A 12,392-nucleotide genomic window follows, 5' to 3' on the forward strand; every position below is an offset into this window, starting at 1 on the left:
TATCTATCTATCTATCTATCTATCTATCTATCTATCTATCTATCTATCTATCTATCTATCTATCTATCCACCAATCAATCAATCAATCAATCAATCAATTAAAGAACTTCATTTTCACGAAAAACAAAAACATTTACGGTGAAAACATTTACGTTTTTTTATCCAGGCAGCAAGATCGTGCTGTCTGGATAAAAAGAAACGGAAACTCCGAGGACGGGGTGCTGCTTTCTAAACTTTAGCTAAACAGGTTGGAAACTTGGGAATAATGATTGCTGGGGCTTACCACCATATGATTATGAGAGACGCCGTAGAGGAGGGCTCCGGAAATTTCGACCACCTGGGGTTCTTTAACGTGAACCTTTAATGTAGGCCGTGTATCTAAATCTAAGTACACGGGCTTCACGCATTTTCGCCCGCACCAAAAATGCTGCCGCCGCGGCTAACAGATAAGGACTGGCGAAGAACACAGACACACAGCGCTATGTGTTTGTTCTTCGCCAGTCCTTGTCTGTTGCGCCGTTCTTACATTCATTATGTCTCGCTATACGAGATGTGCAAGGATTTCTAGCCTCCGGTGCTCTCAGGAGCATGGTAGAAGCATGGTAGAACACAACGTTCGAGATCAGAAAACTTCTAAATAATTGCTGGTGTTTTGTGTACTACAGCTACAATATTATCGTGAGGCATGCCGTATAGTGGAGGACCCCTGATCAGTTTTGACCACGCGGGATTCATTAGCGTACGCGTAAATCAAAGTACACGAGTTCTTGCATTTCGCTCCCATCATTGCTATATTGCCACCGTGGCCGGTAATCGAACCCCCGTACTCGAGATTGGCTGCGCTGAACCTTATCTGATAAGCCACTCCGACGGGGTAGTGATATCGCAATAATAATAACTGTTGGGGTTTAACGTCCCAAAACCACGATATGAGTATGAGAGACGCCGTAGTGGAGGGCTCCGGAAATTTTGACCACCTGGCGTTCTTTAACCTGCACCTAAATCTAAGTACACGGGCCTCTAGCATTTTCGCCTCCATCGAAAATGCGGCCGGCGCGGCCGGGATTCGATCCCGCGACCTGCGGGTCAGCTGCGGGTCAGCTGCGGTTAGTTGGTAGTGATTCATCGTAAATGCAAAAAATGGGGCGCAGTACAAAATATGGACAAAAGAAGAGAAGGACGACACAGGCGCACAGGTGCAGTGCGCCTGTGTGCCTGCTTTGTACTGCGTCCCATTTATTGCACTTAAGACGGGTAGTGACGAGAAAGCAATATTACGGAAAATTTTCATGCCATATACTGCACTTTACATTTAGCGCCCCATTATAACGGCAGTATGTGACATTTCAGTGATTTTCTTTTTCGAAATAAAAATCGGCAGTTGTACTCGAGTAAACACGGTACATACAGTGAGCCACAGAAAGACCTATCGATCACCGACAGGCGTCAGGAGGAGGACAGATCGCGGCAGGCTGCTTCATTTCTCTTTCCAACAGCAACGTTTGTAGTTTCGTAATAAGCTGTCCGTTCCTTGCTATACGTTACCAGAGGTAATTGCTGATCTCTGCTCACTATATAGGCAGCCATTAAAGACAGAAAACATAGACAAAATCATTAGACAGAGAGCGAACAACATCATTTAAAAATGAACTCCAATAATGAGAACATGTCAAATGACGCCCATCAGTTGAAGTGTCTCGCTCTATCTAACGGGAAAAAAATGAGAGGTCAATTTTTCTATTGGCACTCTCCTTCTCTATTTGTGTGATGAAGCACATGTGTGTGTCCCTGTTCCTTTTTTTTAACAGCTGTTTAGCAAATCGTTGCTTGTCCGATGAACCAAAAAACTATCATTGTCATAAACGAGTATGTGCAACCGAAATTGGGTAAATCCAATACTCGCCACTGGTCCACTAAAAATGAAGAAGGCAACAGTTAACCCGACAAATGTGCAACAGAAGTTAGATAAATCCCACTATTCACCTGTGGTCCACTAAAAATAAAGAAGGCAACAGTTAACCCAACACATGTGCAACAGAAGTTTGATAAATCCCACCATTCACCAGTGGTCCACCAAAAATGAAGAAGGCAACAGTTAGCCCAACAAATGTGCAACAGAAGTTAGATAAATCCCACCATTCACCAGTGGTCCACTAAAAATGAAGACGGCAACAGTTAACCCAACAAATGTGCAACAGAAGTTAGATAAATCCCACTATTCACCTGTGGTCCACTAAAAATGAAGAAGGCAACAGTTAGCCCAACACATGTGCAACAGAAGTTTGATAAATCCCACCATTCACCAGTGGTCCACCAAAAATGAAGAAGGCAACAGTTAGCCCAACAACAAATGGCCGCGAAGCGACGGCGGCGAGCTGGATACCCCAAATACGTACAACGAGAGAATACTAGGTAATGGGAAAGGCAACGGCGGCTGCGAGAGAAACCCGAAGCGATGGAAGGCCTACGCCAACGACGACGTGCCCGCAGATCTATGAGAGGTGTGAACGCTCGGTTTCAGCGCGAGTTTCTGTCTCTAGAATTTGGACATCCGTGTCGTTTCTGTGATTGTCTGTGGTTTTACTCGAACCTCTCTGCGCTAAGGATCAACGTAGAAACAACCTAGCATCACCTAGCTAATGCCTAGAAACAACCTAGAAGCAACCAGATTAGTCCTCAGAATCGTCCAGTTTCGCTGTTTCAAGCCATACGAGGCTTAGTGCAAGCTTCGCTAATTAATTTTTTTTCTTGCGCACAAGTATTGGAGTAGCGGCAGCAGTAAAGCTGTGTTGTATAATCAACTCTGGAGAGGGAAGCGCTCGTGTCGTTCATTTCTCTTCTTAATTGTGTCCCTCTGTTTGCGCATTTCTGTACGTCCCGCCCTGTAATAAGGGCGCCACTCACACGCACCAATCACAATCGTGAATAAATGAACTCGTTATTCGGCCATGAACTACAGCCTGCTTTTCAGGGGTCAAATTAACAAAACCTCTCCGCGTCTCCCATTGGCCAGCCGGCTTCGCTAATGATACGTCTCGCATCGTGATTGGCTGAAATATTCTCATGGAAATTTTCAGCGTAAGAAGCTTTTGGGAATACGGACCCAGTTCTGCCCTTTTCGAAACCCTGTACCCGTTCATTCTGCGAGAAGGATCCCAGCACTCTTTCAGAAAGTAATGGCATCATTTGTCGAGAGAAGAGGGAAAGATTTTTAACTGACATTGAGAATGAATTGTAAATTCCAGGCCACGTGCTGCGCTATAATACTTGGCTCGGGTGTTCTCAGGAGCCTTGAGTACCGATCGGCAGGGTTTTCTGACAACGCTGAAAAAGTGTTGCAGGGCCCCTTTAAGCATACCAGTACGCAATAATGCCACGCCCACTTGTTTTATTTTGATGCATTCGGGTTTGACCAGCAAGAACGGTTATCAACGCCCGATGCCGTGTTCGAGAAGCTTCGCGATTGTAGTGGATCGTTTTGCTAAGATTGCGCGCCACACGCGAATGTTCCAGCTTTGTCGAGAGATAACGCCGCCACCAGCGATATCGCTAGAAAGTTCGATAGCGCCTGTATAAAAGCCGACGTGCTTGACCGCTTGTCAGCTGATCGACTGTCAACGCTCTGTTCGCCGCTATCAGTGTATTGCTGTAGTTTGACTTTCAGTTTCCCGGCCACAAGTTCGGCCAAATAAAGAGTTTCATCTTGACTACGCCAGCTGTTGTCTTCGTCGACGTCACGACCCCGTGACAATATGACCAAACATTCTCTATCCTTTTTTAGCTTCGCTCGTAATTTCTGTACTGGGGCGTCTGCGTGAAGTCATAGACTGCAGACTGTTCCTGCCCTTCTTCAGTGCGTGGAAAGTTCTCCAAACTAGGTAGATTGAGTTTTCAGGTTGTTACAAACGAATATGGCAATAATTCCCCGCTAATCAGCAATGGAGTATATGTACGTAGATGCTCTCCAATTCAACCACTTCAAAACGAGCTGTTATAGTAACATCACGGTGATGTCACTCTACGTCGTTACTTTATTCTTACATTTCTTATCTTTTGCGATTTTCTTTTCAGAACTAAAGAAAATCCTTTCTGCCTATTTCAAAAGCGTGACTATCGAAAATCAACTTAGTGCCTTTCTTTAATGTTCCTTTAGTTCAGGTGGTTACCAGCGGCTTATTCTTATGCATTCTAACGGAACGACTAACTTAGCCGTCTAATGTCTTTTTCTCGGAAGCCACGGCGCGATGCAAGCTAAGGATGAAAGAAAAAGCAAGCAAAGTCGCTGAGCTGGCGTATATTTTCTGGCATCTCTGCGTTACCTATGCTTCTCATTTCTTCCACAGTGCGCCGGATGGTTTATAGAACAAGACCCACACTGCCTAAGCAAGGCGAGATGCCCTCGGGGGAAGCACCGAGATTTCCCTCCGGTTTTCATTGTTTACACCTGCGTGTAAAAACCATGGCAGCGGCTCCAACAACCGCATTAAAGCAGTGTGCTGGTTCTCTCGGTGCGCGGTTGCCGTGGGCCGGATAACTTGAAAAAAAGAAAATGAAAGAAAAAAACTGTTCAGAATGTGCCGAAGAGGTTCTTAACTTGTTGCTCGTTTGTCACGGTGTTAGAAAAAAAATACAAGATTATCAAGCTATAACGCCAAAAAAACGAGTTCTCGCTTTCTAATTTGGCAACGTTCTGTCGAAGTCGTGTAGCTTTGCTGTCACGTTTGATTGTTAGTGAGTTAGTTATTTAGTTTGTTTGTTAGTGTGTTAGTTAGTTAGTTAGTTAGTTAGTTAGTTAGTTAGTTAGTTAGTTAGTTAGTTAGTTAGTTAGTTAGTTAGTTAGTTAGTTAGTTAGTTAGTTAGTTAGTTAGTTAGTTAGTTAGTTAGTTAGTTAGTCAGTCAGTCAGTCAGTCAGTCAGTCAGTCAGTCAGTCAGTCAGTCAGTCAGTCAGTCAGTCAGTCAGTCAGTCAGTCAGTCAGTCAGTCAGTCAGTCAGTCAGTCAGTCAGTCAGTCTGTCTGTCTGTTTTTTGTTTGTTTGTTTGTTTGGTTGATTGGTTGTTCACTTCTTTCTTCAGGTGTATATGTGCAGGTTTATTTGCATGCTTGCTTGTCAATTTATTTATTTGTCTGTTTTTTAAGGACGAGGAGGAAAGATCAGTTAGATCCTATAGACTCACTCTGGATCTGGAAAGAAAGGGATTTGCCTTGTTCAGGAATCTGACATAGCTTATTGTTAGGGCTCCGTGTTTTCGGAGTTTATTTTTCGTGAAATTGGGAGGTTGTTTCTCGCAGTTTATTTTTTTCTAGTTGGACATTCGGCGTTTATCGGAGTTAATCTTTCATAAACGGCAAATTCTTCGAAATCCGCAGTTTAATTCTGCCTTATCCTCAATACTCCAATATCTTAGATGAAATTATACCTGAACACGAAAACATCAGAGCACACGAGGCGTATTTTAATTGTCGGGAAGGTTTGAACGGACAAGCACAAACGCACAAGGACAAATACTTGAACACAAAACAGCTACGCTTGTTTCATATTCAAGTATTTTTGCTTATGCATTTATGTGTTTGTAAGTACCTGTGTGGCTCTGTGGTAGAATACTCTCTTTCTCTCCTACGTTTGTGCGTATTACAATCTAGAAGCTTGTTGTAATAGACGCAAGCATACTTTACGAGGTCCGTGTATTCGATATCGTCTGGTGCACCCCGGTGCCGCCAGGGGACCGCATACCAAGATGTCGTCTCGCGCTCCCAAGGACCCTACATACGCTAACGTATCTCGCTATGTGCGCGACAAGCCCTTAGTTAAACGTGCAAGGGGTGCGGTCTACGAGGTACTGCGGACGTGAGGCAAAGTTTATATTGGCCAAACCGGCCCATATATCAATGACCGCTTGAACATGCCCTTTCGACAAAGCATGGAACTGGATTATGTTGGCCGTGAAAATCGGAGTTTATCGGATAAATCCGAATTGTCAAAAATTTTGTCAAAAATTTCAAAATTGTCAAAAAAGAATTGTCAAAAAAAGCGAGTGTTTGTCAGATTATTTCGGATTTATCCGAAAACACGGAGTTCTGCATGTTGTAGACGTCAAGAAATATTTTATGTCATGACCAAATGAATCGAACAGACCATGTCCTTAGCTTTGGTTGTGCCTAACAAAGAAACGAGTCATCCACATGATTCCGCTTCTTTCGTTCTTTTATATTACGAATGCGTCTCCTAATCAAGACTGTGGTAAGCTTACTCGTTTAAAAAATGTAATGTGTTTGATCATATATATTTAATAATTATATTCTGTTAAACTATATCGTGATAGATGTAGCTACATAAATTCACATTGAAGTATACCGACGGCACGATACCATGGATTCTGGCACATGCCACATATATACTTGAAACACCTGCGCGGCTCTCAGTTTCAGAATTACAGAAGCGTAATCAGAGAACGAGTTGTGGTAGCCAGAAGAGCGCCGTATATTGGACGCAGAACTTGGTCGCCATCCTGCGGCATGTTAAAATGGGATTGAACACCACGGCCGCACTAGAGGGAAACGCAAAGCGCGTCGTGCCACCCCGGGGCCCGGCCGCAATTTTTCTCGGGGCGAGCGCGTAGGCGGTGTTACAGCCAGGTGAGGCAGGCGCGCGTCGCAGAGCTATTTTTGGTTTGATTAGCGTGCAGCTATGAGCGAGGCCGACGCTTTTACGACGCTTTCGTTAAGGTCACCACCTCGCGGTGTGTTAAGGCATTGACAAAATTGCACTTCTATTGAAAACGCTCCGAATGGGACGAACGTGTAACGCGTTGCAGGTACTAATCGCGGAAGCGACCGTAATGACGAATTACTTTACTGTGCCGCTCCCAGAGGGCAACACCACCCCGCCGACCGGGATAGTGGTAGATATAAAAGGCGCGTTTGTAAAGCCTCTAGAGTCTGTGACCGTGGCGCAGTGGATAGCGCGCCCGGCATCTAATGCTGCGGACCGAGCGGTCGTGGGTTCGATGCCCGTTGACGGAACTTTTTTACTTTGCCATCTGATCGTGTACATTTTTTCGACGTCATTTCCGTGACGGAAATACGTCACTGAGGTCTTGGTGGACCCCGGCATAAAACACTTTCGTGTTAAAAAATTAAAACAATTCGCGCGGCATTTGAACTCTAACTTGAGTACCTCACGTATCCTCCGCTTTTTTTTCCTTTTTTGTGCACGAAAGCGTAGCCATTCTCTATCGTACTACATCGCGTTAAACACAGCCCCCCTGAGAAAAGCGAGACGTCCGACAACTTCCTTCTGCGATCCGACTTCCCCCTTGACAAGAAAGAGCACATTTAACGTGATGTTCTGGTAGTTATAGCACTAAATTTTCACTTGAAGCCTACGCTCACTTTCGCGCGTTGCCGCAAGCAAGAATACTCCTTGCATGCAAGAAGCACTTGGACGAAAAATCACCGTCCGTTTTAGAAAGAGATTCAGCCAGTGCTTCAGCTCTACAAACAAGTGCCTTGTAGCCCACATGTTAAAATTAGCACGGTGACCGATTTCTGAAGATTAAACATTAAACATGTAGCCACCGTCTTTTTTTTTAGATGCTGTCTCAGAAAATATTGCATTTTTTATGTAGCTGTAACCTTCATTAAACCGACTTATTAGAGATACGGAGAAGCAAGCGGCTGCAAGTGAACCTCACGAACTCATATATTGCACGAACGCAAATGAATTTTTTGTCCAGATCTCTTGCTGGTTACCTCTGAGTACGCACGTGTACTTATATTCTATTGATTGATTGGTTGATTCTGCGTTCATTCGTTTGGAAATTGCGCAGCTCGTGCCTTATTAGAGAGCCCGTGTAGAACACTAAATTAACTTCAACATTCGGTGTTCTTGAATGAGCGCCGAAAGCTCGGTAGACAAGCATATTTTGTCATTTCACCTTCGTCGAAACGACGGTGCCCTGTATGGGAATCCCACCCGCTGAGTCACGTCATTTATTTTTTTTTTTCGTGCTTCCTTTCGCTCATGTCTTGTACTAACGAGACACATGGCAGACAAAGCTAAACTAGGCTTTCTTTTGTAGAGCAAGGACGCTGAATGCACTGAATGAAGCAATTTAGTTTAAAGAAAAACATTTTTCAGGGCTTTCTAACTGAGTATGGCATAAGTAAAGAGGGCCAACGAGTAAAAAAAACGTATTTAATGAACACTAGTCGCTAAACGCGACTTAAGTTCAAAGAGAGAGATGCAGACTCGAAGCGATAAGAAATCGTTGAGCGGAAAGTGTCGCTGGAGGCAATGTTTCGACAAGGGGATGTCGAAACCTTGACTCCAGCTGGATTTCCTGTTCAACTATTTCTCATCAAGCCAACGTTGACACTACTAAATAATTAAGAACTGACGAAGATGTTAGTCTCAGTATATTTCTTTCAGTTTTTTCCAGAGTTATTTGACGTGTATGCTTTTAAAGTCCTGGCGTTGCTGCGAGAAGCTTGTTTGAGATGTAAGTTTGAACTTGCACGTTCTACACATTAAAGAGCCCACGAGTAACCGGTGCCTTATTTGCGCGCCAACACCTCCTCATTTTTCTTTTAATTAGATGTGTTTAGGGAGAGGTTAGTGCCTAGATATGGCTCCGGCTACTCCTCTTACGTAATATTTTGCATCATGCAGTTAGCAATAACAACAAAGTAATGCAAAATACCACAAAAAAATGTCCATTCAAAGAAGCAATGTTCGCACGTGATAAACAATGTCCACGCGTCAACAACAATGTTCATAAACGAGAAACGTTCGCGTTCCTGTCAATAAATTGAAGACAGACAAAATATAAGATGGAGAAATAACCACTATGCATCACGTGGCGGTGGCAGCTCAGACCCCATAGTAACGCTATAGGAAGTTGTCGAACAGACTTCGCAAGACTTTATCAAAAGTGGACTAGCCGTAATGGAGCCCTCTTTGATTCTAAGAAACGGGAGGTCAAATGGGATTTGCTCACCTTTCGCAACAGGGCGCTATAAGATGCTATAGAAGCATTGTTTTGGGAAACAACCAGGGTAACTAACTCACCGCCGCGGTGGTGTAGCGGTTACGGTGCTCGGCTGCTGACCCGAAGGTCGCGGGTTCGATCCCGGCCGCGGCGGTCGCATTTCGATGCAAGCGAAATCAATGATGCCCATCTACTGTGCGATGTCAGTGCTCGTTAAAGGGACACTAAAGAGCAAAACGATTTTTCTCGTATTAGTAAAGTACTCTTTCACTATACCAAAAACACCACGCTTGCTGCGAGAAGACGCTTAGTAAGCGAGAAATCGCGCAAAAGGAAAATGCGGGTGGCGATGCCGCCTTGAAGTTTGCGCACCATTCGCCGCGACGTCACATATTTTGACGGCGCCTACTAGGGGCTAGGCAGTTCCTTAACGGTAAAAATGAAGTACGCTGTCCTCCGAGAGGGTCGTAGAGTTAACATACCAAGTCTGAGGAAATTTTGTTGAGCCAATGGCGCCAAAATACGATAAATACACTTTGAAATCTGTGGCGTCACGCGTGGAGATTCTGGCACGAAATTTAAAAATGAAACTTTGAACCTCATTTTCTCCGTTATTAATGCACCTATGATGGTGAAATTAACGACCTTATAGTTCCCAAAGTACAATTTATCGATCTAAATCGATTCATTGTTTCTCTTTAGTGTCCCTTTAAAGAACTCCGATTGGTCGAAATTTCTGAAGTCCTTTACTACAGCGTACCTCATAATCATTTCGTGGTACGTTTTGGGACGTAAAACCACTGATATTATTATTAACCAGGGTTAACTGTATGAGAGTGCTTCTGCAATAGTCCGTAAATAAAAAAAAGTTAGTAGCCCCTTCCCTATAGGGAAAATGGGCGAAGCTTGGCGCATGCGCGCATGACCTACTACTTCTTTTTCTATCGCACTGCGGAATGCTCCCTCCTAACTTTTTTTCTTTCTCCATTCCGGGGATCGGACTTTTATCCACGTGATTAGGAGCGCAACACTTCACTAGTTACAGGCAACAACGACGCCCGTGCGTTCATATCCATGCAACAACGAAATGCGGCGACGTGAAATTAAAGGTGACCTCTGTAAAAGATCAGATTGCCGTACCAGAAAAGGCTGATCACCGACAAGCCCGTGCTCGAGGAGGCATCTGTTATTGCAAAAGGTCTGTACAAACGTCTTTGAGGGCCGTATTTCTATACACTCGCCAGCGCCGCCTTTTTATCGTACAACGCCGCCGACTCCGCTACCACCGGAATCTGTAACTCATAAAAAGCTTCAGCATGAAAAAAAGTATCGTAATCGTAATTCGAGCAACAACAAGGTCATGTTACAACGTGGAATCCAAAGCCGGAGCTATTCGTCGACACTTCAAGGCGACGCCTCAGACTCACATACCGCCGCGTGTCTCTCGAGCAATGCCCGCGACCGCGCGCATTCGTAACGGCGTGGTGTGAATAATGTCTGCACAGATAAAGCCTCGGCGCGTTCCGCCGCTGCCGAAGGACATTCCCATTGCGCTTCATTGTACGCTTCGAAGACTCTGCCAGTTCATTGACGCTGTAGCGTTCTCGTGCTCCCTTCTCACTGGCTCACGCAGCATTTCCTGGTGCACGCCTACGTAGTGGGCGTATAAGTGGCCACGCATGTACGACGTGACGGCACAGTTTTTCCTGCCCAGTTAATTGACAGAAATGAACCTGATAGTTAAGCACCGCGTTAACGAGTTACATGATAGGTCACGACTGGAACCGTTTAATAAGAACATTTTTTATCATTTATCTCAATTCAAATAACCTTCGGATAATATAACTTCCCTCTAGGGCATGACACACGGCCATCTATCTGATCGTGGGTTGCTCAAGGTGCACATACAATGGCTCTGTTTAGACGTAATGCACACTGAGCGACCTACTTAACACGACTCCTGCGGCAGACACGACTGCTGTTGCAGACACGCGACTACGACGACGACAGGCAGTACCCGATTGATTAAGCTGAATGATGCCTTTTAGTGAAGCAAATGAGTTGCACTGTTACTGACTAAGTTAGCAGGCCTCCGTCGCCGTGTGACACAATGACAAACACGGAGTCACACGTATACACACCGTTCTACGGTCAGGCTCGTCTTGTCTAGTGCCGTCCTCAGCGCCGTTTCGTTTTCGGTTATGTACCAGCCTAGCTTCCTAACGCAAGTTATTGCAACTGAGTTATAATGTTATAATGGTGTGTGACCGATGTTTCAGCCTGCGTGTACTGCGCAGCGCGAGCCAAGTCAGCGTGGTTCCCCAGAAAGCTTACCTCGCAACAGGAACAGCACGACCAGGAGCTCGGCCCACGCGCGGCACCTCATCGCCCGGCTATGTTGGTTGGCAGGCACCGTGTCTGTATGTCCTCAGCAGTGAAGTACGAGCCGAGGCCACTGCCCCGTCCAAATCCTCACAATCCGCGCAGCGCCTTCCATCGGACGTATCCGTGTCGGCAAAGTACGACGCTTGTCATAGATACTTACAAACTTGCCAGCAGTGAACTGCACACTCCACTCACTTTAACGTCACTACTGGGCGCAACATGGCATAAGTCAGCCGGCAGCTGTCCCGCGGGTGCTAGAGTGAGCGACGTTTCGGCACGTTGTCTCATGGCCACGGAGAGCGGGAAAGACAAATTACGGTGTGCATCAGCGACCGCGTCCTCATCGGGCCCGGTGTTCACTCGGGCTCGCGAGGCGACTGCGGCTCCTTTTGAGGGCCCGCGCGAGGACACGCGGTCTGGCGGGCGGCGCGTGACGTCACGACCCGCTGTGCCCTCTCGCGGAGGGGCCGGCATTGGAAAGTCGCGAACACTCGCCGGTCCTCAGTTCCAGCCGCGCGATTTCGCGGCTCGAGTGCCCGAAAGTGCCGCGCCGCTCAATAAGAGGCTCTTCGTCGACAGGACGGCTTAATTCCTCGCCCGAGAAGGAACGCTTCACACAGCCAGAAATTTCAGCTCGCTCTCTCTTAAGAGGGGCCTTTTTTCGTGCGGCGGGAGAAGGCCTATCGATTATAAAGCCTCGAATGGTTGACTGTCCCTGCTTATTTTCGTCCGCGTTGCGGTTGTCCGTGCTTTCGTTCGCGTGGTGGGTGTGCGCTGTTGTCGATGGGGAAGGTATACTTAGCAGACCTCTTCAACTGCGCCACCTTCGAGCGATATCTTGTTTCGAAAGTTTCAGACTCTGCCAAGAGTGAAAACTTGCTGCTGTTTCAGCCTTTTCGTTAAAAAATTAGAGTGCTTAGGGCCTCGAAACTTACAGATATGTTTTCTTTATTATAGCGTATATATAACAAAGCAGACTTTGACACAAGTAACGTAAATTTTTGGGTCACTACGGGCCGG

General features: G+C 45.8%; 1 protein-coding gene across 1 annotated transcript in view; it reads right to left on the reverse strand.

Moving 5' to 3' along the window:
* LOC119394269 (uncharacterized) overlaps positions 1 to 11,728 on the reverse strand; it is a 49,036-nt gene extending 37,308 nt beyond the window's left edge. The window contains exon 1 of the mRNA XM_037661552.2: positions 11,322 to 11,728. Coding sequence (XP_037517480.1) covers positions 11,322 to 11,373 — 52 coding nt within the window. The 5' untranslated portion in view covers positions 11,374 to 11,728. The remainder of the gene's footprint in view (positions 1 to 11,321) is intronic.
* Between the last annotated feature and the right edge of the window lie 664 nt (positions 11,729 to 12,392).

The sequence above is a fragment of the Rhipicephalus sanguineus genome, chromosome 5, assembly GCF_013339695.2.
Source record: "Rhipicephalus sanguineus isolate Rsan-2018 chromosome 5, BIME_Rsan_1.4, whole genome shotgun sequence".
Taxonomy (NCBI): Eukaryota; Metazoa; Arthropoda; class Arachnida; order Ixodida; family Ixodidae; genus Rhipicephalus; species Rhipicephalus sanguineus.